The following is a 27,882-nucleotide window of genomic DNA, read 5'->3' as shown; positions in this document are numbered from 1 at the left end:
TAGGAATAAGACAAAGGAGTTGTGGGATGTTATTCAGTAGAGCAATTATTCAAAACTGGACTGTTGTGTCCTATGGATCAGATGTATGAATGGAGGAGGAAGAATGAAGCATAATGCTAAAGGGAACACTATGCCTTTAGTGAAGCACGGTGTCGGGTCAGTGATGCTCTGGGGCTGCTTTGCTTGCTCTGGAGCTTGTGGAGGGCAAGATGGAGTCAGTCCAGTTTATACTGGAAAAAATCCTAGGAGAAAATGTTGTGCTGTCTGTGGAGAAGCTGGTCGGCCAAACAGGCCATCATAGTAGCCTCTCCTGAATTCTGAGAAAAATCTCTGGGGGGCGGTTACAGCAGGCAAACCCAAGAACAACTGGAGGCCGTTGCTCATGAGGAGTGGGGCAAAACCTCTTCAGGAACGCTGCCAGAAGCTGGTGTCTAAATCTGAATAATGTTTGCAGGTCATAACAAAAAAGGACACGCTACTAATTATTAAATACGCTTGTCTTGAAGGGCTTGAACAATTTTGAACGTGCAGTAGTCATTAATCTGCATTTAATCTGGAGAAATTACATGCATTGCGTTTGAACTATTCTTTCTCGATTGGTTTATTGCAACCAGCTTCAGGTTTGTATGCATTTCCACTACACCTCATTTGCAGAAGGGGTTTAATAAGTATAGGTGGAGCAGCCAACACACTCTTACCTCCCCAGACAGTCACCGTCCTCACTTTACAAGTTACTAATGGTGAATCAAAACCACACAGACTGGCTTGGAAAGTAAAGGGTTTTTACCATTACCCACTGTTTGTGATTCCAAACATGCAAAATAAACATTTTTGTGACCAAGCTAAATGACAGCGCAGGCAAGAAGTTTCCAACTCTGCAAAAAGTTAATTATCTTCATCAAAGTCAAACAAGCTGAACAAGGCTAGGTTCATATAATTAAGCAACAAGAAATCCACCATACAGGATAAAGCTTTAGGTTTATATGATACTGACTTAACCAATCCTGGTTATAATTTAGTGATGGAGAAAGGAGTACAAACTACCCATTCTGGAACAGGAAGTGAAAGTTATGTGGGCCGTGCCACTCTGTGCAGTTGTAGGTATGATGCTTGACTGAGCCAAGGCGGTGACACAGTGGTTTCATCAGTCATGTCAGTTTTTCTGTAGCTGCTCCTCCACTTCCTTATTCAGCCTGCAGTACGTTTCCTCTTTCAGTAACTGATATCATTCCTCTTCAACACTCTGCTTTGGGTGTTTCTCTGCTTTTGAGCTGAAAATTGCATTACGAGTCTGCACTTATTCGACTGATGTTGGTGTCAGTGTTGCCAGGATTGAGTTTTGTTCTGTTTTAGAGATCTGGAAGAGGATTTCTGAGCCGTAGAAGGTGAAGAAGAAGAGTTAGAGCAAGAGGAACGCAGCAGAAACCGCATAACTTCTTGACATGTATTTAAAATCCCTCTTCATGCATTTATTTTAACTGTAACCAACTCTTGTGTGCCTTTAGATCTAATGCCGCCCTACAGGTTTTCCGTATGAGGGAGAAGGAAGCCTCAGAGTGAAACTGTGACAGTCATGTGGGTCTCTCTGCAGTAGTCTACGTTCTCTGTGTGTCAGTTTCTGTGCGCACGATGTCGGGTGACATCGAGACCTTATCCTGGAGGAACATGTCTCCCAGTAGCCAGTCGGTTTCCTTGGATCTGTCTCCCAAAACGCAGATAAGCAGGGATAGCATCTTCCCAGTGAAGATCATCAAAGTGTGCTTCCTCAGCAACAGCTCCAACCTGGGGAAGAACTTCAAACTGGTCCGCTGTGAGGAGGGGTGGACAATCAAGGTATGCTCTCCTGTTGCTTTACTGCTTGTTTCCTACCTTCCTCTAATTACAGCAACACTCTGTGAAAAGAAAGTCAAGATAGAGGAAATAAACAGCAAAAATGTTGTGCAATGCTTTACCGTTAACCAACCTTTGAAGTTTCCATCTCCAGATTGTCTGCTCTTCTGCTCACTTCAGCTGAGCAGCTACATCTTTTTATTTAGATCAGTGGTGTCCAAGCCTTTTGAATTATTTTCTTTTTACCTGACAAACAATAAATTAAAGATGGGACAAAGCAAAAAGGAACACTTTATTGTGCGTCTGGAAAAGGGCCTTAGACGTAATAAAAGAAAGGGATACAGTTTCCTAACGTTTTGGGTTGAAAATGGTTTTAGTCCATTTCCAGCAACAAAACCGAGAACTTTATTTAATAAATCGGTGTGCCCAAGTCTGAGTAAAAGTCTCTGGATGTTTATGGCCCTACTTACTATCATAATTAAAATGAAAGCAAAAAAAACGCGGGTAATAAAAGAAAAATACTTTGTGTTGTAGCCAATAGTTTCCGTTGAAGAAGATCAAAAATTTTCATTTAAAATCTAATCCTAAAAAACTACTAAAACTGTCCATCTGCATCGGCTCCATTTGATAGAGCACCAATTTGAACCATTGTTGAACTGTGGATGGGGCGATTCAAAATTATTCAAAGGGCCCCAAATGGCCCCCAGGTTGTACTTTGGAAGCCCCTGATTTAGATGAATCAAAGTCTTCAAGGTTAAAAGATAATAAACCCTCAAAGTCCTTGAGTTTTTCTGACATTCCAAGATATTTTATTCTGTTTATTTAAATCCACATGCAGCGGTTCAGTTTATTTCTTTAGCACCAACTCATAACAAATGTTACCTCAAGGCACTTTTTAAAACAAATACATCTAATTCACATTCAGAAATCAATGCTATATTACAGACAGTTTTAAATTTTAATTGTATACAATTCAATTTGATCCTAGTAACAATACAATTTAGTTAAATTCAGGTTATAATGCCAAAATATAAGAATTAAAGAGAAGAATTTCTGTGTAAGAAAGACTATCCAAATATAATACAAATACTGAGCAAGCATGTGGTGACAGAGGAAAGGAACGACTCCCTTTAAACAGGAAGACACCGAATCTAGTTTACCATAATCGGCCATCTGCTGGAAAAGACAGAGGGGTGTGAGAGGACAGAGCAGACACACAATAAATAAACAGATGGCTTTTAAATGAAATAATCTACATTTAATCATCTTAACGTCTAGTAGTTAAAGGTTCTAATGTCAAAGTTCTGAATGTCAAAGAGTTTTTATTTTGTAGAATGTTGTTAATATGTAAAGAGTGTCTTGAGATGCTGTTTTGCTTTAATTAAAATGAAAATCATTTCTTATTTTCATCACTGTTGTTATGAGACAGTCTTTGGATCTGCAGCTGTGATTGGTTTGGATCCTACACTAGGCTAATTTGTCTATTTTAAGTGAAGCTTTTCTAGCCTTGTTTTTAAGTCTCAGAGATGTGTAGCAATATTGGAGTTTGTTAGTGGAGGAACCTCCGACATTTCAAGTCTAAATTCAGGTTTCAGGAGAAGTTATTGCAGCTTCTGAGTCACCATAAGTTAGCGATTATCCTTTACTTCAGTACAAAGCGGGCAGTGGAAGGGTTGCAGCCCCAGCTGACCTGAATTCATCATTTAAGATTAACAGAAGCTGCTGAACGGTGCTGTTCTCAATGTTTAACTCATCTGTATTCTTACTTTTATCCATGAAACGACATCCCAGTGATCTTAACATTACCTGACTGTTTATCCACCACATTTCTCAGCTTTCTTCTCCTTAATGTACTTCATTCTGCAAGATTAAGTACACAAGGAAGTGTGTAAGATTTTAAACAGCAAAATATTAATATAAAATATTAATAGTAACCCTTTTTTAAAACATGACATTGGACCCACTGCTTTGAGTAAAATGTAATTTTGCTGGAGTTTCTCAGGACAATTGAAAACACAGCTTTAGAAAATTTACTGCATGAAAATAAATAAAGCAAAACAATGCGATTGTTTGAGATCACACAGAGCTTTCATAATGGCAGCCTGCTACCACATTGACAGCACCATTGTCAGAGCAAAGTAGTTGGTATCAGTATGAATAAGATTCAGAGCGATTTGGCCAGATGTTTCATGACGTAAGATATAAATTATTGTCATTGTCACTGGCATGAGTGGCACCCTCATAACACCCCAACATGCAGTACCACAGGCCATTAAATGATAAATGCATAGCACTGCAAAAACAGACAGAAGAACAGTCTGTTCTGCATTGTCACCTAACCCTCTCAACGGTGGGCTGTGGAGCTGGAAGGTCATCTGCCATGCTTTGCTCCAGCTGCCTGGCTGAATCTCTGTGGTAGCCGTGCCCAAGGGAATCTAACAGAGGATCCTGCAGAATACCGCTGAGCAGGTAACCACTCCTTGGCTTGGATACAGACCTTAAGGAGGGATTGTTTTAAAGCTCCATAGGTAGGAAGCAGCCTTAACTTCAGCCATACGCTTGCAAAAGAGATGTCCCCAGTTCAGAGATGGTGTTGTCGTCCATGCCGTGCAGAGTCCAGAGAGCTTTTTAGCATATCTTCTGCCACTTCTGCTTCTGTTCAATGCATTTACAGAGACCTGATGATATCTGCTTTTATTAATGCTTGCAGCCATTGTCTGACCTAGTTAAGGCTTTGCTCTTTCCACACTGTTTTACTCTACTGTGTACCAGTAGTTACCAGTAGGGTCTGCCCACAGACAGACTTCATCATTCACTGGCCCTTTCATGCTTTCTTTATACAGTAAATAGAAATAATAGTGTCAATATGTGTCCAATAAGCACTACTGGCATCAGAAAATGGTGGTCAAGCTGTTAAAATTAAACTTCTGGGTTATGAAAAAAGCTGAGATGAGGATTTACTCCTCTTTTTTGGCAGCCATTTTTAAAATCCAAGAAGTCATTCATATAGCTCTAGTTACTTCTGCTCTAGAATGTCATCCATACGGTGCTGTCCAGCGGCTGCGTGGGTCCAGACATACAGCACAGCCTCTGTTACAGCCTTCTTCTCAAACACCTCAAGTCCTCAGAGATGCACTGGCTGCATCCAGATCTGACTGTGACTGAGCTCACCCAACGCTATGAGCAGCAGCATATCGAGGCCGAGTGGAGGTCAGTGGCGCCAAATATTCTTTGTTTTGTTTGGTATCTTTGGCTCCAATCAGGAAAAATTCTGATAAGAGAAGAAATTTCTTATCAACTTTAAATAAAGTCTTACTCTGATCCATCCCTAATTTAAATAATTTCAGCAGTTTTACTGTATTATTGAGTAAAATAAACACTGATTATAAAATTCAGGGTTCCTACAAGATTTTCATTTCAAAATGTTATATTTTTCCAGACAACATAGATTTTCCTTCAGTTTTTTAATGACATTATGGACAAACAGGTGCAAACCATTTGCATAGTTAGGTATAGTTATCTTTTGTTATCCATCTGTTGTTTTGTTTTTCCGTCTGGGCAAATTGACATCAGTTAAAATATATAATGCTTAGAAAATTCTAGTATGGATTATCTTGGATTGAAAACAGATATTCAAAATTAGAGTTTTGGATCAGTTTTTATTTTAGAATGAGTGTGTTTTATCTAGTAGTATCTTAATATCTAAAATTATAAGCTTTAATGTTTTCCAGAAATGTAGATTTTTATCTTTAAGGTGATGGAATAACAGATAAAGCCTGGAAACTTTCTCCACACCCAATTTTCATTTTTCCAATACTTCATGATTAACTCAAATTCAGTACTGCAGGAACCTTGAATATCTCTAAAAGTGGAAAAAAAAAACTTTTTTAATTTCCCACCAAATTTGATTTATTTATATTTAAAATGTCTATTTTAAAAGCAAAGTGGAACCAAAGTGAAATTCCTTGTTTGTGAGCAAAATAAAGTTGATTCTGAGTCTAATAAATGCAGATCAGACAGCTGAAACATTTTCCTTTAAGCTAATTAGGATGCTTGTCTGTACAGATATGACCTGAGGATCAGATACATCCCATCAGACTTCATAGAGACCTTTAAGGATGACAGAACAACCATGCTCTACTTTTACCAACAGGTCAATGGCCCCACATCTACATATGATCAGAAACTGGTTCTGTTAACATTTTGGTAAATAAAAGTTGTAATCAATGCAAGGTTTGGTTACTCATCAACAGGTTCGAAGTGATTATATGCATAATTATGCCTCCAAGGTCAGCGATGGGATGGCCTTACAGCTTGGTTGTCTGGAAATCAGGTAATGAACGGATGCTGCTTCTTCAAGGTTCAGAGCAGAAGACAAATAAGGTCATGCTGACAGTAACAAATGAATCCTTGTGTTATTGCTACAGGAGGTTCTACAAAGACATGAATCCAAATGGACTGGAGAAAAAGTCCAACTTTGAACTGCTGGAGTAAGTCCAGACTTTCTGGTCTTTTGGAAGCGAAGTGCCGTGTTCATGCAGGGAAAGATGCATCTGGAATCAACTGATCCAAGCAGAAAATCCTGCAAACACTGTTTGATACAAAAATAAACTAGTTAGCTGTAAAAATACTGACTTCCTTCCATTCCACTTCCTAGGAAAGAAGTAGGGCTGGAGCTGTTCTTTCCCAGAGAGCTCATAGAGAGTATGAAGGTACTGAGACCTACAGACCACAGGTCTTTCTGTTCTCAATACTAGAACCACATTAAGCAATGATTGATGTCCTCTGTCTGTGTGGTTTCATGCCAGCCCAAGCAGCTGCGACGGCTGATCCAGCAGACGTTTCAGAGCTACTCGACGTTTCAGCAGGACCAATGCATGGCGAAGTTCTTCACCACGTTGTCTCAATGCTACAGCATCACGGAGGAAAGCTACGGCTGCCAGCTGGTGGTGAGCAAGTTTTAATGCATCTACTGCATAGGCTCAATAAGACTGCTCATTCAACGTTTCTAATCCCTCTGACACATAAAGTCTTGTTTAGAAGAGATTTACTGCGCTGCGAAATAGTATTTCCCACCTTGAAGATTTCTTCTGTTTTTCTTTTTTGTCAAATTATGAAAAAAACCTTAATATAATTTAAAGATAACATTAGTAAATACAAAAAGAAGTTTTCAAATTATGATTGCATTTACATGGGAAAAGCTAGCCAAAACATTTCCGGTCTGTGTAAAAAAAATCATTGTTGCTTTAAATATATCACAAATTAACTGTGATTATCCAAATTTTTGGAGTCCAATTTTACTAATCACACCCAGGCCTAGTTACTGTCTGGTCTGACCTGCAGAACAAAGAAATTCTTTAAATAGAACCCATCTGACAACATGAAGTAGGCTAAAAGATATCAAAAAGAAAAAAACCATGCTCTGATCTAAGGAAATAAAAGAACACAAGAGAAATTAAATCATTTACATCTATCAGTCCGGAAAGGGTTCCAAGGTCATTTCTACCATTTTGGGACTCCAACAAACCACAGTGGAAGCCTTTATCCACAAATAGAGACAAAAAAGGAACGCGAGCAGCCGGACGATCCAAATTACCCCAAGAGTGCCCACCGTAAAACACAACTGGTGGTCTTTGCTGGTTCAGTTTGAGAGGTTTACTGACCCCAAATTCTGCTCACTCCCAACCGTCGACCACCTATGACGTCACACAGAGTTAGGTATTTTCTGAGTAAACTGAGTAGTGTGATTGCTGCTGAGACCAAAGACCGCGTCTACCACTTTCTCCTTTCCCTCGCCTTCCTCTCTATCCTTTTAGGGTCTGACCTATAGCACTGCAGGCCTCACTGGCCTCAGTCAAGGTTGCTGTTCATGCTACAATGATAAGAAAAAGAGACTGGTATCATGGGATAGGTCCAAGGTGAAAACCACTAATGTCTTGCATTTGCCAAAAAACATCTCAATGATCCCCAAGACTTTTGGGGAAAAAACCATTTGTAAGTTTTTCAGAGAAACGTGGACCTTTATGAAAGCTGTGCCACTCATTACATCAGTTGTAAAACTAACACACCATTTCATAAAAAGAACCAACATGGTGGTGGTAGTGTTATGGTGTGGTTCTGCTTAGCTGTTTCAGGACCAGGAGGACTTGCTTTAACTGATTGCACCATGAATTCTGCTCTCATGAAGGAGAATGTCCAACCATCTGTTTTTGACCTTAAACTCAAGCTCGCTTGGGTTATAAATTAGGAAAACTTGGGTCCTACTTAAGAGATTTCTTGATTCTGCAGGTCGGGTATTATCAGGACTCAGTGTGGCTAGTGACACTGACCCAAAAAAGGTTTTTAACCCGTTAATTCTTGAATTAATTAATAAATGAAATCATCAGTTGAAAACTGCACTTTCTAGTTACACATGGTAACCTGGAACTGGCGAAAACGGGAAATAATTTCATATAAAAATTGTTTGCCTATCAGTAGAAGCAGAAAGGCGTTATTTAACATGCAGAAACTTTTTGTGATGTCCCTTTCTGTAGCACGGCTGGAATCTGGCCATAGACTTGGTCATAGGAGCCGACGGGATCAGTCAACAAACTGATAACTCAAAAGTGAGTGAAAATATTTTTTGTCTTCCACCTTTATATTTATTGTCTTGGGTTCTGGTGATTTTGCCTTTTCAACTTTTTTATAATTTGCAGTTCAACCCAAAGTTTTGTGGTATGAGAAGAACCGTCCTCCATGGGACCATGAGTCAATTGGTTCCTGACTTGGGGATATTTTACACCTACTTTCACAAGCAATGCTTTAAAACATTTTTCTTTAATCTACTCATAATCTACTACACGGAAATTAAGTTCAGAGTTATTTTGGTCTGATCAGGAGTCATAATCAGTCATATTGCATGAGAGTCAGCTGGCCCAAACAGGGTTCAGAACCACCCTCAATACACATAGGGTGCAGTGTAAAATCTTAAAGTGTTTTTTTTTCTGACTATTTATCTCCACAATTAATCAAAAACAGCTACTACCAAAAATTTAACTGATCAATAAGCAATGTTTAGTACATGGTTAAGCAAAAAGGAAGTAGGTCGGGTACAAAGTTGGGATATGAATTAGCACAGGCATGAATTGACTCAGTCTGTTTGGTTCCTTAACTCCTTATTGCTTCAACTTAACCAGCAGCTCCATCGCACCTCAGTGTTTTTTTATCTTTATTTCAAATATTGTCTGTTTCACAGCCTATTTGTCTGGCCAAGTTCTCTGACATCCGCAGTATCTCCTGCACTGCTGAAAGTGATGGCCGTGCCCTTCTCACCGTGCACATAGAGGGATCCAAACAGGTAGCAATTCACTTCCTGACTTAGTTTCTAAATGCGAGTAGCATTAGAAAGCTATGCAATAAGTGTTATCATACCAAAAGCACTCATATTATAGGTTTCTGATTTTTAAAAGGTAGTTTTTCTCTCCAACAGAGGTTACAGCAGCAGAATCTCCACAAATGTCTGGTTTTCAATTTAACTTAAACTTGCAACTCTGAGATCCATGAATCAGAAACACTTGGGAGACTTACAGATCATATTGTCAAAGAGTCCCTTTTTAGGACAGGAGGTTGGAGTTTAAATGTCCAAAACATTTTCTAGTTCGGCAACAGACTAATCTCTTCTACCACTTTTGGACCGCTGTCTAAATTCTCCAGTTATTTGAAGAATTGTTGGCTGTTCTAGGAGGCGCTAGGCCAACCTTTTCTGACTTCTCCTTCATATATTCTTTGGATTCTTCTCCGAGTTGCACTTTTCTTGCGGGTTTAGAACTTAACCAGTTCATTAAAGACTGACTATCTTGTGTTTTCAATGCTCCAGGCGCTAGCAGTGAACACCTCCTCTCTGGCCGTAGCAGAGAACATGGCCGACCTGATCGACGGCTACTGTCGACTGGAAGGAAAAGCCGAGAGTTCGCTCATGGTCAGACCCAACAAAGGTACGATCACCTGAGGAATAGGTAGGAAGTATCACAGGGCAAGAATTAAGACGAAAAGGCTACTATGCAACCACTGCAGAATGAAAATAAAAATCAAGCGGCTAAACTGTCCACCTTCATAGTTGTGATGCCAACTCAGAATATTAAAAAGTAAAAGGATTAATGAAAGTGTTGTATTTGGTTTTTACAGGAAGAGACGCAAGACTAAAGCTTCCAGACATACCTCAACGGTGACTATACTGAGTTTCACAATTGTTCATGATGACACTGACATTATTTTCCTCCATGTGCTAAAACCATAAATTGTGTAGGTGCTGTTTGCTTTTTCTGTGCTTCCTCCTTTTTGTTCTGCACTTCACACTGTTTTTTTTCCATGTTGATTTCCACTTAAAGTGTTATTTCAGCATTGCTTCCAATCGCCTCATTTTTACAGCAGCTCCATTGATTGACTGCATTCTTGAATGCCAAATTATAATTTTCTCTGAAAAATGTTTTTCTAGAGCTGGTCCCATTGGTCCTGATAGAGGTTTAAGTAAGTTTATGTACTAACTTCTGTTTTGTGATCTGAACAACATTTAAAGAGGTCTAAAAAGAAGGAAAACACCCTTAGTGAAGCTGCCGTTTCAACATGTTTGTTTCTTCATTTCAGGTTCTGATATTTATGCAGAGATTCCAGAATTCACAGCAATGTATGATGGTGAGTAGAGCTTCAGGTTAAATTAGTCAGAAACCCAAAAACAAAAACCTTAGCATTAAATGTGAATAAAACGTAATCTCATACTGAAAAATTTAGTAAAAAAAATACAACCTCTAATTCAGTACATTTATTTAATAAGGGGGGAAAAAAATCCCAATTTAGGATTTCTTTTCACCAACATACCAAGATCCAATCTTTTCTGCACCCCAAACAATTCATAGGCTAATGTTACTTAAGTTAGTCAGAGGCTAAGGAAAAATGAAAGAACATGTTAGCCAGATGTATTAGATCTAAATTTATTTGTATAGCATTGTTCACAGATAAACATCACAAAGTGCTTGACATTCACCGAGCGGGTAAATCAAAAAATAATTTTAATGTTGAGAAAATAATATTTCTTGTTACCCATTTCAGAAAGTGAATCTCATAAATAGATTTATCACACATAGAATGAAATATTTCAGTCAGTTATTTCTTTTAATTGTGATGACTATGGCTTACAGATAATAAAACCCAAAATTCAGTCTCTCAGAAAATTTGAATTTGAGGAAAAAGTTAAATACTGGAAACTCACGGTATTACACCCTAATCAGTTAATTAACTCAAAACATCTGCAAAGATTTCCTGAGCCTCTAAATGATCTCCCAGTCTGGGTCATGGGCGACACAATCATGGTGAAGACTGCTGACTGGACAGATGTCCAGAAGACCGTCATTGACACCCTCCACAAGGAGGAAAGGCCACAAAAGGTCATTGCTGGTCATTGCTGGAGAAGCTGGTTGTTTTCAGAGTTCCGTATCCAAGCATAGAATGTTGAGTGGAAGGAAAATATGTGGTAGGAAATGGTGCATTAGCAACAGAATAACTGCAGCCTTGAGAACAAAATCCATTGAAGAATTTTTTGGGAGCTTCACAAGGAGTGGACCAAGGACTGACCAATAACCCTGGTGTTACTGTGCTTGAATGGCCAGCAAACTGGCCTGAACTTAACCCTTTAGAGCAGGGGTCAAACTCCAGTCCTCAAGGGCCAGTGTCCTGCAACTTTGAGATGTGTCCTTGGTCCAACACACCTCAAACAAATGGCTGGATTTCCTCCTCAGTATGCAGTCAAGTTCTCCAGAGTCCTGCTAATAACCTAATTATTTGATTTAGGTGTATTGAAGCAGAGGAACATCTAAAAGTTGCAGGTTACCGGCCCTCGAGGACTGGAGTTTTACACCTGTGCCTTAGAGAATCTATGGAGTGTTATCAAGAGGAAGATGAGAGACACCAGACCCAACAATGAAGATTACCTGAAGGCTGCTGTCAAAGCAACCTGGGCTTCCATTGCACCTCAGCAGACCAACAGGCAGGACATCAGTACTCCATGCCACGCCGCATTGATGTAGTAATTCATGCGAAATGAACATACTCTTTAAAAGCCTGACATTTGTTTGAAATATCCTTTTTTATTGATCTTATGTAATATTCTAATTTTCTGAAACACTGAACTTTGGGTTTTCAATATATTTATTATTAAAAACTAAGTTTCCAATGATATTCCAATATATTGTACATGACCGTTGTTGTTTTGCGAGTGATTCCAATACCTTTTTTTCCTACCATCAAAAACGCAAAGAACTGTGTGGTTGGGTCACATGATAATAACACTGGTCTTATTAGCTAGGTCTGCTGTTATACAATTAATGACAATGTGAAAAATAACCTCATGCCCACTGTTAGGTACGGTGGAGGATCTGTGATGTTGTGGGCCGGTTTCTATTTTAAAGGGCCTGGTAATGTTTTACAAAATGCACAACATCATCTTTGGAATACCACAATATTTTAGGAAGGACCTAATATCATTTATCATCATTTAAAACCTGTGGTGAGCTGAGGAAGAGCTTATCAATGAGGACCAAGTATTCTCTTGGAAAAAAAAGAAGATCCAACCATTTTACGATACAACCTTTAAAAATCTTTAAAAAAAAGTGAAGACCAAGTGCTGGTTGTACAAAGTTTAAAGTGCAAGGGTACAAATCAATGTAATAAAGCAATTAATGTGCTTTAGCTGTGCATGTCTTTCCAAGGGGCTCCAAGTGACACACAGCTGCATCTTAATGTTTCATTTGGAAAATCCTTCAAAATCATCAGATTTTCCTTCCCCTGACTTTTATGTGTTCAGATAAACATCGGATCTCCAGGGATGACATTCTTGTAGGCCGGATCCTGGGCGAAGGATTTTTTGGAGAAGTCCATGATGGAGTTTACAAAAGTGCAGTGAGTTTATCCTCCTTCAAAGTGCTTTAATTGGTCGCCATTTGCTTTTCTAGCAGCACTAAATTCATCCTAATCTCTCTTTTGACTCAACCTCATTGTAAATACATTGCCATGATGATGAAGGTTTATGTGTGTTTGCAGAGCGGGGAACGAACCCGTGTGGCGATCAAAACATGTAAAGACTGCTCCACTGAGGTGAAGGAGAAGTTTCTAAGTGAAGCAGGTGAGTACGTGGCTGCTGCAGTGATTGTTTCCTGCTGGGACTCCATTCAGAGAGCGTCTCTATTACTCACGTCGCCATTCATTGTTCATGACGAGGCTGATGATGTGACGCAACTGCAACAACCAAAGTATTTCAAACCTTCTTCTGCTGCTTTTTATTAAAAAAAACTCTCTGGGGACATGTTCTTCTGGTGGAACCAGGAGTCAAAACAAAACAGAAACAGCTGTAAAGAGGTGAAGTGAAACAACACCTTTAGCTTGTTTGGACGTTTTGTGCTCTTGATCAGAGTGCTGTTTCTGCTGACTTCCTGTTGTCTGCTTGTGGCTTTGTGCTACAGCTCAGAATGAATCCTGTGGTAACACCCTTGTTGTATTTTGTCACATAATTGCATAGAGATAAAATATATTGTCACAACGCCAAAAAAGTCTGAATAAACCATAGATGCATCTCAAACGTTCCATTCTGAACTTCAAACTTGTATTTTGCACCTTTCTGGATAAAACACTGAGTCCTTTTGTTACAAAAATAACAAAAAAAACAGACATTTTAAAAATTAGTAAACATTTTATCTTTCTGTAGAAGGCTAAAGCTAGTTATAAGATTTAAACTTTAAAAGAGAAAAAGTAAATCACTGATATGATTTTTAGTGGATGACCATTATATAGATTAGTTCCACATAGTGATGTTTTCAAGCCTTTATTTCTGGTAACTACAATGATTTCTGCCTTCAAGATTAGAATATTACACCAGACAAATAAAAAAAAAAACATTTTTATACACAAATGTGGGCTTAATGAAAATAATGTTTAATACCTGCTTAAAGGTTATTTTCGAATGGTACTTTTATTATGGGGAGCCTCATCAAAACACATTCTATTTACTGAGATGTACCTGTAGGAAATATTATCGGTATGACATTGCTTTTATTAAAGCCTTATACAGATGTTATGTTTTAGTGATCTATGTTGACCCTTTGTGGCAGAGCTTATGAAGAACCTGGACCATCCTCATATTGTGCGTCTCATCGGAGTCATTGAGGTTGATCCAGTCTGGATTGTCATGGAGCTCTATGAACATGGAGAGGTGTGTTTTCTGTATTCAAACCGTAAAGATGTGTTTAAAAGTGATGCCAGCTGCTTCTGATCTAATTATCAGAACCATTATATGTTAATTTAAAGGTTCTCTCCCTGCATCCTGTTAAAATGCATTTATTTGTTTATCTGCAAGCTGGGAAACTACCTGGTGGAGCAGCAGTACATACTAAGCACAGCGAAGTTAACCCAGTACTGTCTCCAAATCTGCAAAGCCTTGGCTTATCTGGAGAGACTCAACATGGTACACAGGTAACATATTTGAGGTGTCAACCCCGGTACAGACATGTACAAGGCCTTAGAATGAATTAATCTTTGATTTCAGCAGCATAATCTCACACTGAAAAGCTTTGAAAAATCTGTGTAGCCTATATAGGAAAAACGTTTTTTTGTCCTTGCGTCACAAACGTAAAGGTGTGCAAACATTCTGGTGTAAAATAAAGGAGGACTGTGATGCCTTGGGCCGTTTTCTTTAGGTGCAATATTTTACCCCATTAGATCTTTCAAAAATGTATCATTATGCTACTGCAATAAAAGCCAAATTCATTTGTAGGATTTTAACAAGTTTTTACCCAGGATACCAATAACCAGCATGCGCCGGATACTTTCTCATTTCAACCCTTTCCAAATGAGGAATTCAGGAAACATCATTCAGAAATCTTTAGACTCCCTTAATAATATTTAAATTACATTTTTCTCTCAATCTTTCACCAATAATTTGTATTTGCAGAGATATTGCCGTTAGAAACGTCCTAGTTGCATCTGTTGAATGCGTTAAGCTTGGTGACTTTGGACTGTCCCGCTACATCGACGAACAAGAATATTATAAAGGTACTTAAACACACAGCTCCATTGCATGTATGTAGGTTTTCTTTTATATTAATGTAAAACACAATATATATCCTCTCTAATTTTTATCATGTTCTCTTCCTCTGTTTGCAGCCTCAGTTAGTCGACTACCGATCAAATGGATGGCCCCTGAATCCATCAACTTTAGGCGCTTCACCTCAGCCAGTGATGTCTGGATGTTTGGTGAGAAGCTAACTCGTCTTCATACAAGCAAAAACAGACTTTAAAGGTCTCTCTGCATCTTAAGCTTATATTCAAATAAAAGCAAAAGCATGAACCAATCTAATGCTTCTTGCATAGATCAGGAGAAGAAATTATCTATGCAAGAAGCATTAGATCAGAGCGCAGAAACAAAGCCAAAATTGTGTAACTCCTTCTAGTTCAGCCTTTGTGTCAAAGCCAGGGGTGCAAAGTTGTGAAGCAAGATGAAAAATATTTTTGTAGTTAATTTGCAACAATCAGATATGTTAAAATACCTCATCTCTTAGTCATCTTCTGTTTTCCATGGATCAAAGCTACAGAAACCCAGAGGCTTTTCTTCATTATTCGTCTTTACCTACAAGGTAGATTATAATTTTTCTAATTTTGAAAGCACAACTGAAAAAATAGCAGTGCCCCATGTCACAAAGTATATATATTTTTTACAAATCCCTTCAAACTTAACAAAATCACACTAAACGTGTGAAGATTAAATGGCAATTTATTCAATGAGGGGATGATTCAGGAGAAATGCTGCAGAGAGCAGTAGGTAGAAGACCTAACAAACCAGCACCCTAAGGTGGGATTTAAGAGCACTCTGTTGTCTGGGTGTAATTGACCACAATGGTAAATATCTGCTTGTGGCAAAACAAATCCATCAGATTGTTCTCCCAACTTCTCACCAGAGTAGCTTCTGTTTAATGTTAATGAGCCATGTAGTGATTGCGCAAGTCTAATTTTTCTCCACATACTTAGTGCTTTACCTGCAGAGCCTTAACTACTACACTTAACTCTAAGGACTCTATCATGTCACTTCAACTCTCAATTCATCAACAGTTAGGTTTCTCACCACAACATGTTTGTTCATAAAAAGTCCCTTTAAGCTAGTGTGGTGGATGCAAAGGAAGTTTGAGGGCACCTGAAATATCGCATTTGTTTGGCTCAGACATACAGAAACAAAAAATGAGTTGCAGCTGAAACCAATTCTCATGGCTAGGATCTTTTGGAAAGATGTTTGGCAATAGTGGACATCTAAATATCAAAAAAAAAAAAATCTGTAAAGGAAATAATTTTTTTAACTTTATGCAAACAAACAACTCTGCAGTCACCTCATGGTCTGGCTGTTGCCTCCCTGATTAGGCTAATCTTTCCTCGTCACCAAATTTTAAGATGCCAATTTGAAACCTTTTATTACAGTGATGTGCAGATGCAATGGTTAGTGGTTTTTAGTTTTTTTTGGCAGTAATTATTTTAAACATAATTATCCCCTTAGGTTTTACATTACTAATGCCTGCATTTAGTAATGTAAAACCACCCACGGCTAACTATGGAATTAGATTTGTGCCCACAATATCAAACCATTCAAACAAAGACTGGGCTTTTTCTAGATGAAGTTTCTCCATTTGTTTTTTGTTTTTTAAATAAAACCTCTGGTTATTGTTTAGAAACTCTACCTTTCATCTATAGGTTAATTATAGGTGACAGAAACTAACAGCTATTTAGCAAAGAACATCTCCAAACAGAAGTATCTTATTTTCTACAAAACAAATGTGCCCCCAAGAGAAAAATAGGATCAGTTTGGTATTCACTTCATTTTACAGCTCCTTGAAAAAATATGAAACCCCTCTAAAGAAATTACATCTTTATGAAGATTTTTGGAAGCAAAAATTTGAAACATTTGGCGTTTCTTCACATTGTGCCCCTTTATCTCTGATACACCAAAATAAAAAAAGTGTGTCACTAAAACAAACCTGCTAAAACATGGCCACCCACATAACTGACAGGCCGTGTAAAGAAGGCAGTTTCAGAGAAGTAGCTATGAGGCCTATGGTGAAGGGGTGGTGCTTAGGGCTCGTTTTACAACCACAAAACGTGAACAGCTGGCAGTTTTTAATATGCCAAACTAAAATACTCTGGGGTCAAATGTGAAGCAGTTTCTATGAAAATGGAGGCTTCATTTAAAGAGAGGCATGCAGAATGACAGCAATCAACAAGCATACCAGAAATCCTACAACCGAATGGTGGAGAAAAAACTTATCAGAATCAGAATCAGAATCAGAATCAGAAAAGCTTTATTGCCAAGTACGTTTTTGGACATACAAGGAATTTGTTTTGGCGTAGTCGGTGCAATACAATACAAATTAAACAGTATAAACATATCTACAATATAATATAAATATATGTGCACAGTGAGAGTAAATATAGAACAGTATTGGGTGCCAGAGCAGTACAACAGTGCAGGTGATCAGTGTGCAAGTAAAGCAGGAGTCCAAGCAGAGCGTTAATGTAACGCATAGAGTTACAGGTTACAGGTGTCCTGTCAGCAAAAAAGGAGGGGTGTGGGGTAAAGGGAGAGTGTCAGGGTGGTTTCCGGGCTTTGTTAACAAGGCTGGTGGCAGATGGGAAAAAACTGTTCTTGTGGCGTGAGGATTTGGTCCAGATGGACCGAAGGCTCCTGCCAGAGGGGAGAGTTTCAAAGAGTCTGTGACCAGGGTGGGAGGGATCAGCCAGAATCTTCCCTGCCCGCTTCAGGGTCCTGGAGGTGTACAGTTCCTGGAGCGACAGTAGACTGCAGCCAATCACCTTCTCAGCAGACCGAATGACACGCTGCAGCCTGCCCTTATCCTTGGCTGTAGCAGCAGCGTCCCAGATGGTGATGGAGGAGGTGAGGATGGACTCAATGATGGCTGTGTAGAAGTGCACCATCATAGTCTTTGGCAGGTTAAATTTCTTCAGCTGCCGCAGGAAGAACATCCTCTGCTGGGCTTTCTTGATGAGGGAGCTGATGTTTGGCTCCCACTTGAGATCCTGGGAGATGATGGTTCCCAGGAAGCGGAAAGATTCCACAGTGTCAATTGTGGAGTCACAGAGGGTGATGGGGGCAGGTGGGGCTGGGTTCTGCCTGAAGTCCACAACCATCTCCACTGACTTTAGAGCGTTGAGCTCAAGGTTGTTCTGGCTGCTTCAGGCTGGCTGGTGAGACAGAATCCGGTCCAGCAGCTTTCCGGGGTTCTGTCTCCTGAAGAGTTTGTTGACCTCCCTCTCCTAGATGGAAAGAGCCGTCCCTGGCGTGGGTAGGGGGCTGGTGGGGGGGAACTTCAGGGTGGGGGTTGGAGGTGCCAAGGCCCCTCTTGAGGTTGGGGAGGTGGGGGTGGTGGATTGTGGCTGCAGGTGTTGTGGGGGTGTCGTGGGGGATGGTTACAGGACTGTCCCTTTGTCTTTCAAAGTGGCAGTGTTATAGTGTTGCAATGGACCAACCAAAGTCAGAACCTCAAGCAGAAACCTAAGAGAACTAAGCATAAGACTAAAGCAGCATTACTCTAAAACATAGACTATAACCTCCCAGCAGTGACAAAGTCATAGAGATGATGATGATTTGGTCATTTTGGCTTTGTCTTTTGGATTATACGTCGTAATTAGTCATGTCTTTTTCAGCTCAGGTCGTTTTTATCCAATTTAAACACCTTCTAAGGACCAGAATATAGATGTATAAACCAAGAATTTGGCTAGTCAAACCATAGCCTTCTTCTAAGTCAAGCATGGTTGTGTTTTCAACCAGGCGTGTGTGTTTGGGAGATCTTCTCGTTGGCCCAGCAGCCTTTCTTCTGGCTGGAAAATGGCCAGGTGATCAACCAGCTGGAGTCAGGGGTACGGCTCCACAAACCCCAGCAGTGCCCTCCCACCATCTACAGCCTGCTCACCCGTTGTTGGGCCTACGAGCCGCATAGCCGTCCCACCTTCGGCGAGCTCGTCTGCTCCTTCAGGTGCAGTCACACAAGTCCTCCAAATGTCTGATTTGTACTTCAGTCACAGATATTTACACAAGTCTGCTGTTTGACAGTGAGATCCACAAGATGGAGTTGGAGCAGGAAACTGATATAAGAAGAGGAAGGTCCCACTCTCTCTCATCCAGCTTAGATCCCACCCGTGCAGAGCCTCCACCAAAGGTACCACACTCATGCATTTTGTCAACATGAATTCACCTTGGTGTGAAATGTTTACTGAAATGGCACCCCACTTGCAGTTTACTGCAAGACATAACACTTTAAAATTAGCCAAAACTCTGACACTTGTGCTTTTGAATAGCCACTTTGGTGCTGCCTGTTATAGTTGGTTACACTAACACAAATGGCCATTAGATGGTAGTTCTTAATTTTTTCTCATGGAACATAAGGATATTTATATAAAAAACTAAATAATTTGTCAAACTTTGCCAGAGATAATTATTATGAAATTGTATATTTCTTTTTTGTCCACATTCAGTCTTTGTTTTAGTTCTCTAATTGCTTCATATTTAACTTGCGCTACATTCAACATCACTTTTGTTTCTCTGTTTCTCCATCAGCCATCCAGAATTCATGGCAACACCCTCAGACCCACAAAGGTAACCAAACACAGACATGCACAAGCAAAACAAATGTGCGAAAGATGCACATTTAATTTTTTTATATACATTTCTATCGTCACATAGCATAATCTCAGAATGAAAAACAAAAATGGTCTTGTTGCAGTCTGGTAGATGTTTTTGAATCGTCCATTTCAGTTTTCCGGTGGAAGACACCAGATTTGTACTAAAAATGCTATGCCACAGCTTCATAGATCCTCCAAGGTTACATTTACCATGTTTGGATTGAAAAATGTATTTATGTTCTTATAACCATGAGGAGCAACATACATAAGCCTTACTTCTATTAAATGTTTTCATGTTTTTTCCCATTTTAAATAGTGGCTAGGAGAAATAGACTTCTGAGTTGGGGCATATTTATACCTCAGGGTAACAGAAAGTCAAACTTTTTAAACTACATTATAAATTTAAAAAAATGGTTCAATTACTTATTTTACAGGAATAAATAAGGATGCCGATAATAGTGGTACCCGTGATTTTTTTTTAAAGTAATGTTTTTCTAATTAGTATTTTTTCTTCCTTGAAATAAATTTACTTACAGTGGGGAGAACAAGTATTTGATACACTGCTGATTTAGCAGGTTTTCCTACTTGCAAAGCATGTAGAAGTCTTTATTTTTATCATAGGTACTCTTCAACTATGAGTGATGGAATCTATAACAAAAGTCCAGAAAATCACATTTTCAAGTAATTAATTAGCATTTTATTGCATTGCCTAAGTATTTGATCACCTAACAACCAGTAAGAATCCCAGCTCTCACAGGCCTGTTAGTTCCTCTTTAAGAAGCCCTCCTGTTCTCCACTCATCTGCATTAACTGCACCTGTTTGAACTCGTTATCTGTATAAAACACACCTGTCCACACACTCAGTCAAACAAACTCCAACCTCTCCACCATGGCCATGACCAGAGAGCTGTGTGAGGACATCAGGGATAAAATAGTAGACCTGCACAAGACTATGATGGGCTACAGGAAAATAGCCAAGCAGCTTGGAGAGAAGCAACAACTGTTGGTGCAATTATAAGAAAATGGAAGAAGTTCAAGATGGCGGTCAATCTACCTTTGTCTGGGGCTCCATGCAAGATCTCACCTCCTGGTCATGTGGTCTGATGAGACACAAATAGAGCTTTTTGGTCTAAACTCCAATCGCCGTGTTTGGAGGAAGAAGAAGGATGAGTACAACTCTAAGAACACCATCCCTACCATGAAGTATGGAGATTCAAACATCATTCTTTGGGGATGCTTTTCTGCAAAGAGGACAGGACGACTGCACCGTATTGAGGGGAGGATGGATGGAGCCATGTATCGGGAGATCTTAGCCAACAACCTCCTCCCCTCAGGAAGGGCACTGATGATGGGTCGTTGCTGGGTCTTCTAGCGTGACAACGACCCGAAGCACACAGCCAGGATACCCAAGGAATGGCTCCGTAAGAAGCATCTTAAGGTCCTGGAGTGGCCAAGCCAGTCTCCAGACCTGAACCCAATCAAAAATCTTTGGAGGGAGCTGAAAGTCTTCATTGCCCAGCAACAGCCCAGAAACCTGAAGGATCTGGAGAAGATCAGTATGGAGGAGTGGTCCAAAATCCCTGCTGCAGTGTGTGCAAACCTCATCAAGAACTACAGGAAACATATGATATCTGGAATTACAAACAAAGGTTTCTGTACCAAATATTAAGTTTTGTTTTTTTGATGTTTTAAATACTTCATGCAATAAAAGGCAAATTAATTACTTAAAAATCACACAATGTGATTTTCTGGACTTTTGTTATAGATACCGTCACAGTTGAAGAGTACCTATGATAAAAATAAAGACTTCTATATACTTTGCAAGTGGGAAAACCTGCAAAATCGGTAGCGCGTCAAATACTTGTTCTCACCACTGTAAATAAAAAGACAACAATACTATCACATAAGATGAAAGATGCACATCATTAACAAGGGAGACAATAAGTATGTGTAGGGTACAGTATGGTAAAAGCCACAGCTAAATGAGTCTGAAATTAAAAAGTGTCAATAAGGAAACACGTTTCTTAGAAAATGAGCATGAGTGTGGTAAACCAAATAGGGATGTGGTGGGATTAAAATAACCTTGTAAAAAACTGGTGTTTCATTTGCGTTTGTGTGCTTTTAGCTTCCAGGGAAAGACAACAGGACTTTGTGGGAGAAGGAGAGAGTGGAGGACACTTTACAAAGACAGAGGCAAGAGATGCTGAAGGACAAACAGTGGCTGGAGCAGGAGGAGAGACAACTGGTGAGACGCCCATCACTCACACCCAAACATATGCACCTCATTATCAGCTGTCAACCAACGGGAGACTGTTCCTTTCAAGCAAACTGACAAACTGGTTTAAAGGAGAAACATCTTCTACACACTGCTGGATTTAATGAAGCTTCCTCTTGTTGGTTCCCTTTTTGTCTTTTGTTAACAGGACCCTATGGTGAGACAAGATTCCCAAACCAAGGTACATTTTATCCACTTTTGTTGGCAGTGGAACAATTATAAAACACAGCTTTAAAAATGAAAAAAGGCACAGAGGTTTAATTTATTCTAGAGTTTATCTAATCCACACAAAATGTAATTTTACAGCTCAAATATATACATACACCCCCACTAATATTCGGTGAAATGTCCCAAAGCAAGCTGCAGAAGAACCAGATGCTGTCTGTAGCTATTAACATGGCCCTGGTGAAGTTCTGACTGCATGTCTGACCACTCTTCCTGTCAGAAGTGGTAAAGCTTATTTTAACACACTGTTTTCCATGGAGGGATATAGCTTCTATGAACAGACCACAGATATTCACCAGTGTCGAGCTCAGGGTCGTTAAAGAAGCTTAATACAGGTCCTTCTCAAAATATTAGCATATTGTGATAAAGTTAATTATTTTCCATAATGGCATGATGAAAATTTAACATTCATATATTTTAGATTTATTGCACACTAACTGAAATATTTCAGGTCTTTTATTGTCTTAATACGGATGATTTTGGCATACAGCTCATGAAAACCCAAAATTCCTATCTCACAATATTAGCATATCATTAAAAGGGTCTCTAAACGAACTATGAACCTAATCATCTGAATCAACGAGTTAACTCTAAACACCTGCAAAAGATTCCTGAGGCCTTTAAAACTCCCAGCCTGGTTCATCACTCAAAACCCCAGTGGGAAGTCTGTGGGAAGGAAAAAGTGTGGCAGAAAACGCTGCACAACGAGAAGAGGTGACCGGACCCTGAGGAAGATTGTGGAGAAGGGTCGATTCCAGACCTTGGGGGACCTGCGGAAGCAGTGGACTGAGTCTGGAGTAGAAACATCCAGAGCCACCGTGCACAGGCGTGTGCAGGAAATGGGCTACAGGTGCCGCATTCCCCAGACCTGGGCTACAGAGAAGCAGCACTGGACTGTTGCTCAGTGGTCCAAAGTACTTTTTTCGGAAGAAAGCAAATTCTGCATGTCATTCGGAAATCAAGGTGCCAGAGTCTGGAGGAAGACTGGGGAGAAGGAAATGCCAAAATGCCAGAAGTCCAGTGTCAAGTACCCACAGTCAGTGATGGTCTGGGGTGCCGTGTCAGCTGCTGGTGTTGGTCCACTGTGTTTTATCAAGGGCAGGGTCAATGCAGCTAGCTATCAGGAGATTTTGGAGCACTTCATGCTTCCATCTGCTGAAAAGCTTTATGGAGATGAAGATTTCATTTTTCAGCACGACCTGGCACCTGCTCACAGTGCCAAAACCACTGGTAAATGGTTTACTGACCATGGTATCACTGTGCTCAATTGGCTTGCCAACTCTCCTGACCTGAACCCCATAGAGAATCTGTGGGATATTGTGAAGAGAACGTTGAGAGACTCAAGACCCAACACTCTGGATGAGCTAAAGGCCGCTATTGAAGCATCCTGGGCCTCCATAAGACCTCAGCAGTGCCACAGGCTGATTGCCTCCATGCCACGCCGCATTGAAGCAGTCATTTCTGCAAAAGGATTCCCGACCAAGTATTGAGTGCATAACTGTACATGATTATTTGAAGGTTGACGTTTTTTGTATTAAAAACACTTTTATTTTATTGGTCGGATGAAATATGCTAATTTTGTGAGATAGGAATTTTGGGTTTTCATGAGCTGTATGCCAAAATCATCCGTATTAAGACAATAAAAGACCTGAAATATTTCAGTTAGTGTGCAATGAATCTAAAATATATGAATGTTAAATTTTCATCATGACATTATGGAAAATAATGAACTTTATCACAATATGCTAATATTTTGAGAAGGACCTGTATTTACCTGCTTTTCCATTCCATAATCACTGTGGATGGGTTTGGCATGAAGTTAAATAATTTTGGGTTAGTCCTCCTTCATTATTTCAAACAATGAGTGAAAAGCATCAGTGTTTCCAGCATCTTAAGGTTTTTGTGTGAATAAGAGATGCAGAGGAAGGCTGGGTTGCAGCAAGTCTTGCAATGAAGTGTCAACCCAGCCTTCTTCTGCATCTCTTATTCACACATAAACCATAAGATGCAGAGGAAGGCTGGTTTGACTCATTACAAGACATGCAACACAAATTTCTCTACTAAAGAAAGAAATGGTATAAACTTGTTATAAACTGCATAAATCTCCCCAAATCATAACATTTCCTGCTTCTCTTTGTTATTAACAGCTTTCTGAAAAAAGGCCAGAAAATGGTGAGTCCAGATCATCGGTTTTATTTGGTAGCTTCTCTGAAACCATCAGCAGTTTTAAGGAAAACATTTCCTTTGCAGTTTCTCTTCAGTCAACACTTATTGAAAAAATGTAAAGAAGGTGTTTTCATTCTCGTATTGTAACAGTTAAATGTTTTTCTTCTGTTTTAAAACCTAAAAAAACAAAAATGAGACTGTGGTTCTTAAATGTAACCACAAAACAAGCAAATTTTACATTCCAGGTATTTAATTAAACTACAGTTATTCAGTCATTTTCAAGTAACCAACTAATGCATCGGTTTTTTTTTTTTTTTTTGAAGGGTTGTGTAGATTTGATGGCTCTAGACACATTCTTATTATAAGGGGAGAGGGCTCTTTGGATTGCATAGGTTGCAGACCGCTGCACTATATAGGCATGGACACTACAGTATTAATTTTCCTTAAACTTTTCACATTTTATGTTTTATGTAAATTTCCATGTATGTTATTGGGATTTTATGTGATAGATAATCACAAAGTAGTGCTTATTGTAAAATGATTTACAAAAAAAAATGTATTCAGCCCCCTTTACTCTGATACCCCTAAATAAAATCCAATACACACAATCGCCCTCAGATGGCCACCTGTGTGTAATTAAATTATTGCATAAGGCAGCTGAGAACATAAGTGAACAAACAGCATCATGAAGAACAAGGAACACAGCAAACGAATCAGTCAAAGCCAGTCCTCATGGGCCTGAATCGTGCAGGTTTTAGATGTTTCCCTGGTTCAAATGAGTGGTTCATTAGCTTAAATCTGCTGTATTGTGGCAGGAACACATTTTTTTAAAATCAAGGCATATTCATGTGTTTGAATGGCCCAGTCAAAGTCCAAACCTGAATACAATTGAACATGGCAAGACTTGAAAATGATGAGCCATTTTAAAACAAATTAGCAAAAATGTAGTTTCCAGATGTGCAAAGCTGGTAGAGATACACCCTAAAAGACCTGCAGCTGTAACTGCATCGAAAAGTGATTCTACAAAGAATCGACTCCAGGGAGCAGGACCCAAATGCATGACACTGATTTTTCTTCATAAACAAAATGTAGAAAACCAATTATATTCTGTCTACTTTACAGTTATGCTCCACCTTTGACTCTAGCACATAAGCTGCTAATAAAATACATTGAAATTTGCAGTTTGCACAAAAATGTCAATAAGTTCAGGAGTTAAGACTACTTTTGCATACTTAAGTACAGCACATTTTGGACCAAGTCCAAAGTAATGTGGATAAAAACAAATAAAAAGCTATAACATAGGATTTAGATAACAATACAAATAATCTTGAGTTACATGAATGTACTTTTGTTTTATTTTGTGTGTCAGGTCCCCCAGAGAAACCCCCAATGCCTCCCCCAGTCTCCCAGGTACAATCTAGTTCTCATGTCAGCTGAAATCTAAATATTTTTGCTATTTTTGCAAATGAAATGATTTAGGAAGTGAGAGGTTTTTTTCTAGTCATAAAAACAAGGCACTGTGTCTAACCGTCGTAGCCTCAGCCCACAGCTGAGCTGGACCGGTCCGGGGATGAGGTCTACACCGCTGTCATGGCCATGGTGAAGCAGGTGGTGCGGCTGAAAAATGATGTCAGCATGCTGCCCGCCTCGGAGTATCCCAACGCTGTCAAGGTACACCCATCACTGTGTCTAGGTTACTCCATATTCCTCATAAGTGGCTATAAATGAAAGATCAGAAGGGGGCGCTGTTGCCATTAGTTCCTTAAGAACCATTTTAAGCCCATTTTGTCCTACTCTTCATCACTCTCTCCCACCTGTCATCCCTTGGCTGTCTGCAGGCTTTAGGAATCACTCTCCGCAGTCTGATTCAAAGTGTCGATGAGATACTGCCATCTCTGCATAGCTCAATCACCACAGAGGTAAGCTTTAGACATCTACGGACCCTCTTTGTCATACCACTGTGCAGCAACACCTTTTAATTCTGACCTTTTATCTACAAACTTTCTTTACTCTCCTGCCCAATGGAAGCAAGTTGAAATAAACTGATTCATAGTTTTAGATCTTTTCAGTGAGCTTTTAGAGTTTAAGAGTTAATCTTTCAGGTGGCTTATTGTACTGGCTTTTAAAGCAAAACAAAAATCTGTTGGAAGGCAAAAATAAAATGAAAAAGATTAGATTACTTGGTTGCATTAGAGTGCACACCCTTAAACTGATACTTTTTGATTACATTTTAGCATCAAGTTGTCTTTGGTGGGGGTCCATCAGGATGCGGTGTCTTGATTTGGGTATACATGCCCAATTTGTACTGCAAAATGTTTTAGATTGTGGGAACATCTCCTGACCACAGCCCTCTTCAGGTGACCCCACAGATTTGTCAAATTTATATCTGGACTCTGCTGAAGCCTGGTTCTAGAACTTTCATTTTCTTCTAATGAAGTCATTCTTTTGTTCATTTGGATGTACGCTTGGACAAAATCAGTCTTCATCTTCAACTTTTTGGACACGTAAAAGGTTTTGGATCAGAACTGCCTTCACTGTGCCATGGTGTGATGAAACTTCTCTGCAAACCTTGACTAGCTAAAGGATGCAAATAGGAAAAAGTCAGGAAAATCCAACAAAGACAGATGGCAAGAATAAACTGAAGACCGAATGCCAAAACTGAATCAAAAGGTGCTACGACAAATCATTAATTGAAGGGTGTGCACATTTATGCAACATGGTTAATGCAGTTTTTTACATTTTCTTCCACAAATAAATGCTTTCGATACTTGAAAACTGGGCAGGAAAGGTGGAAAAGGTTTTGAAATGATTCATCATGGTGTCATTGTGCAAATAAATCACACATGCTCGAAGCCACTACTGGCGATTTCTCTGCTTAAATGTTATGTCTAAATAAATGACTTGTTCAAAAGGTTTTTAGTATTTTATATGAAAAATAATATGCAAAAATATACCACACACACTTTTTGATAAAGCATTAGCAATTATCACTTGATTTCCTCCCCATCTCAGATCGAGGGCACCAAGAAACTGCTGAACAAGGATCTGGGCGAGCTGATCAACAAGATGCGGCTCGCCCAGCAGAACTATGTAACGTCGCTGAAGGAGGACTGCCAGAAGCAGATGCTAGCAGCCGCTCACACACTGGCGCTTGACTCCAAAAACCTGCTTGATGCCGTGGACCAGGCTCGGGTCAGGGCCAACCTGGCCAGGCCCAAACCCAACTCTCAAGATAAAGGAGAAGAAGATTCAAGCGAATAGGGGAAAATACACATTCCTGGTTGGGGCAGGATCCTTATTTTTAGAACATGTGGAGGTTATTCTGTTTCATGCTTGTGAAGGTAAACTGAAAGAATGATAGGGAAATGTGAAACATTATCTAAAAACAGCAGTTTAATTCTGCTTCTTTATTTTCAACATTAAACACTGTGATAAGGAGCAGCTCCTGTTTAACTTTTCTATAGCAAAATATGTAATATTAATGCATCACAACAATTATTTTTTCTGCAGGCAGAGTTCTGAGTTCGAGCATTTTGTAAATACTTTGAATAAAAGAAAATCTTTATTGTCCTCTTTTTTTTTCCCAGTTATAATTGAAAATTTGGCTTCATGAAGCATCTTTTAACCATACCTGCAACCAAAGTAAATGTAAAAGTAACAAAATTCTGGGTTATCTTTATCATAAT

The 27,882-nt window shown here is 39.4% G+C and overlaps 1 protein-coding gene across 3 annotated transcripts; it reads left to right on the top strand.

Moving 5' to 3' along the window:
* The first annotated feature begins 14 nt into the window (after positions 1 to 14).
* LOC124861361 (protein-tyrosine kinase 2-beta-like) lies at positions 15 to 27,761 on the top strand. 3 transcript variants are annotated; one of them, XM_047355026.1, is made up of 30 exons: positions 18 to 1,385; positions 1,506 to 1,833; positions 4,862 to 5,040; positions 5,896 to 5,983; positions 6,084 to 6,163; positions 6,258 to 6,320; positions 6,488 to 6,542; positions 6,639 to 6,779; positions 8,364 to 8,435; positions 9,065 to 9,166; positions 9,686 to 9,803; positions 9,994 to 10,033; positions 10,304 to 10,335; positions 10,453 to 10,500; positions 12,665 to 12,759; positions 12,901 to 12,982; positions 13,965 to 14,065; positions 14,210 to 14,325; positions 14,804 to 14,904; positions 15,016 to 15,105; positions 18,680 to 18,884; positions 18,962 to 19,067; positions 19,466 to 19,504; positions 21,656 to 21,775; positions 21,954 to 21,986; positions 24,178 to 24,202; positions 25,566 to 25,606; positions 25,739 to 25,867; positions 26,035 to 26,115; positions 27,209 to 27,761. In XM_047355026.1, exons 2-30 carry the CDS (start codon positions 1,630 to 1,632, stop codon positions 27,455 to 27,457), a joined length of 2,835 nt encoding a protein of 944 aa, XP_047210982.1. In that variant the 5' UTR covers positions 18 to 1,385; positions 1,506 to 1,629; the 3' UTR covers positions 27,458 to 27,761. The 3 variants fall into 3 exon arrangements, 2 of the variants coding, with proteins under 2 accessions (XP_047210982.1, XP_047210981.1); XM_047355025.1 differs by having other exon boundaries at positions 25,733 to 25,867; XR_007036607.1 differs by lacking the exon at positions 27,209 to 27,761 and having other exon boundaries at positions 15 to 1,385; positions 25,746 to 25,867.
* Positions 27,762 to 27,882: the final 121 nt, after the last annotated feature.

The sequence above is a fragment of the Girardinichthys multiradiatus genome, chromosome 24 (genome assembly GCF_021462225.1).
Source record: "Girardinichthys multiradiatus isolate DD_20200921_A chromosome 24, DD_fGirMul_XY1, whole genome shotgun sequence".
Taxonomy (NCBI): Eukaryota; Metazoa; Chordata; class Actinopteri; order Cyprinodontiformes; family Goodeidae; genus Girardinichthys; species Girardinichthys multiradiatus.
The sequence above is the reverse complement of the archived record's forward strand: the minus strand, read 5'-3'. Positions and strand labels throughout refer to the sequence as shown.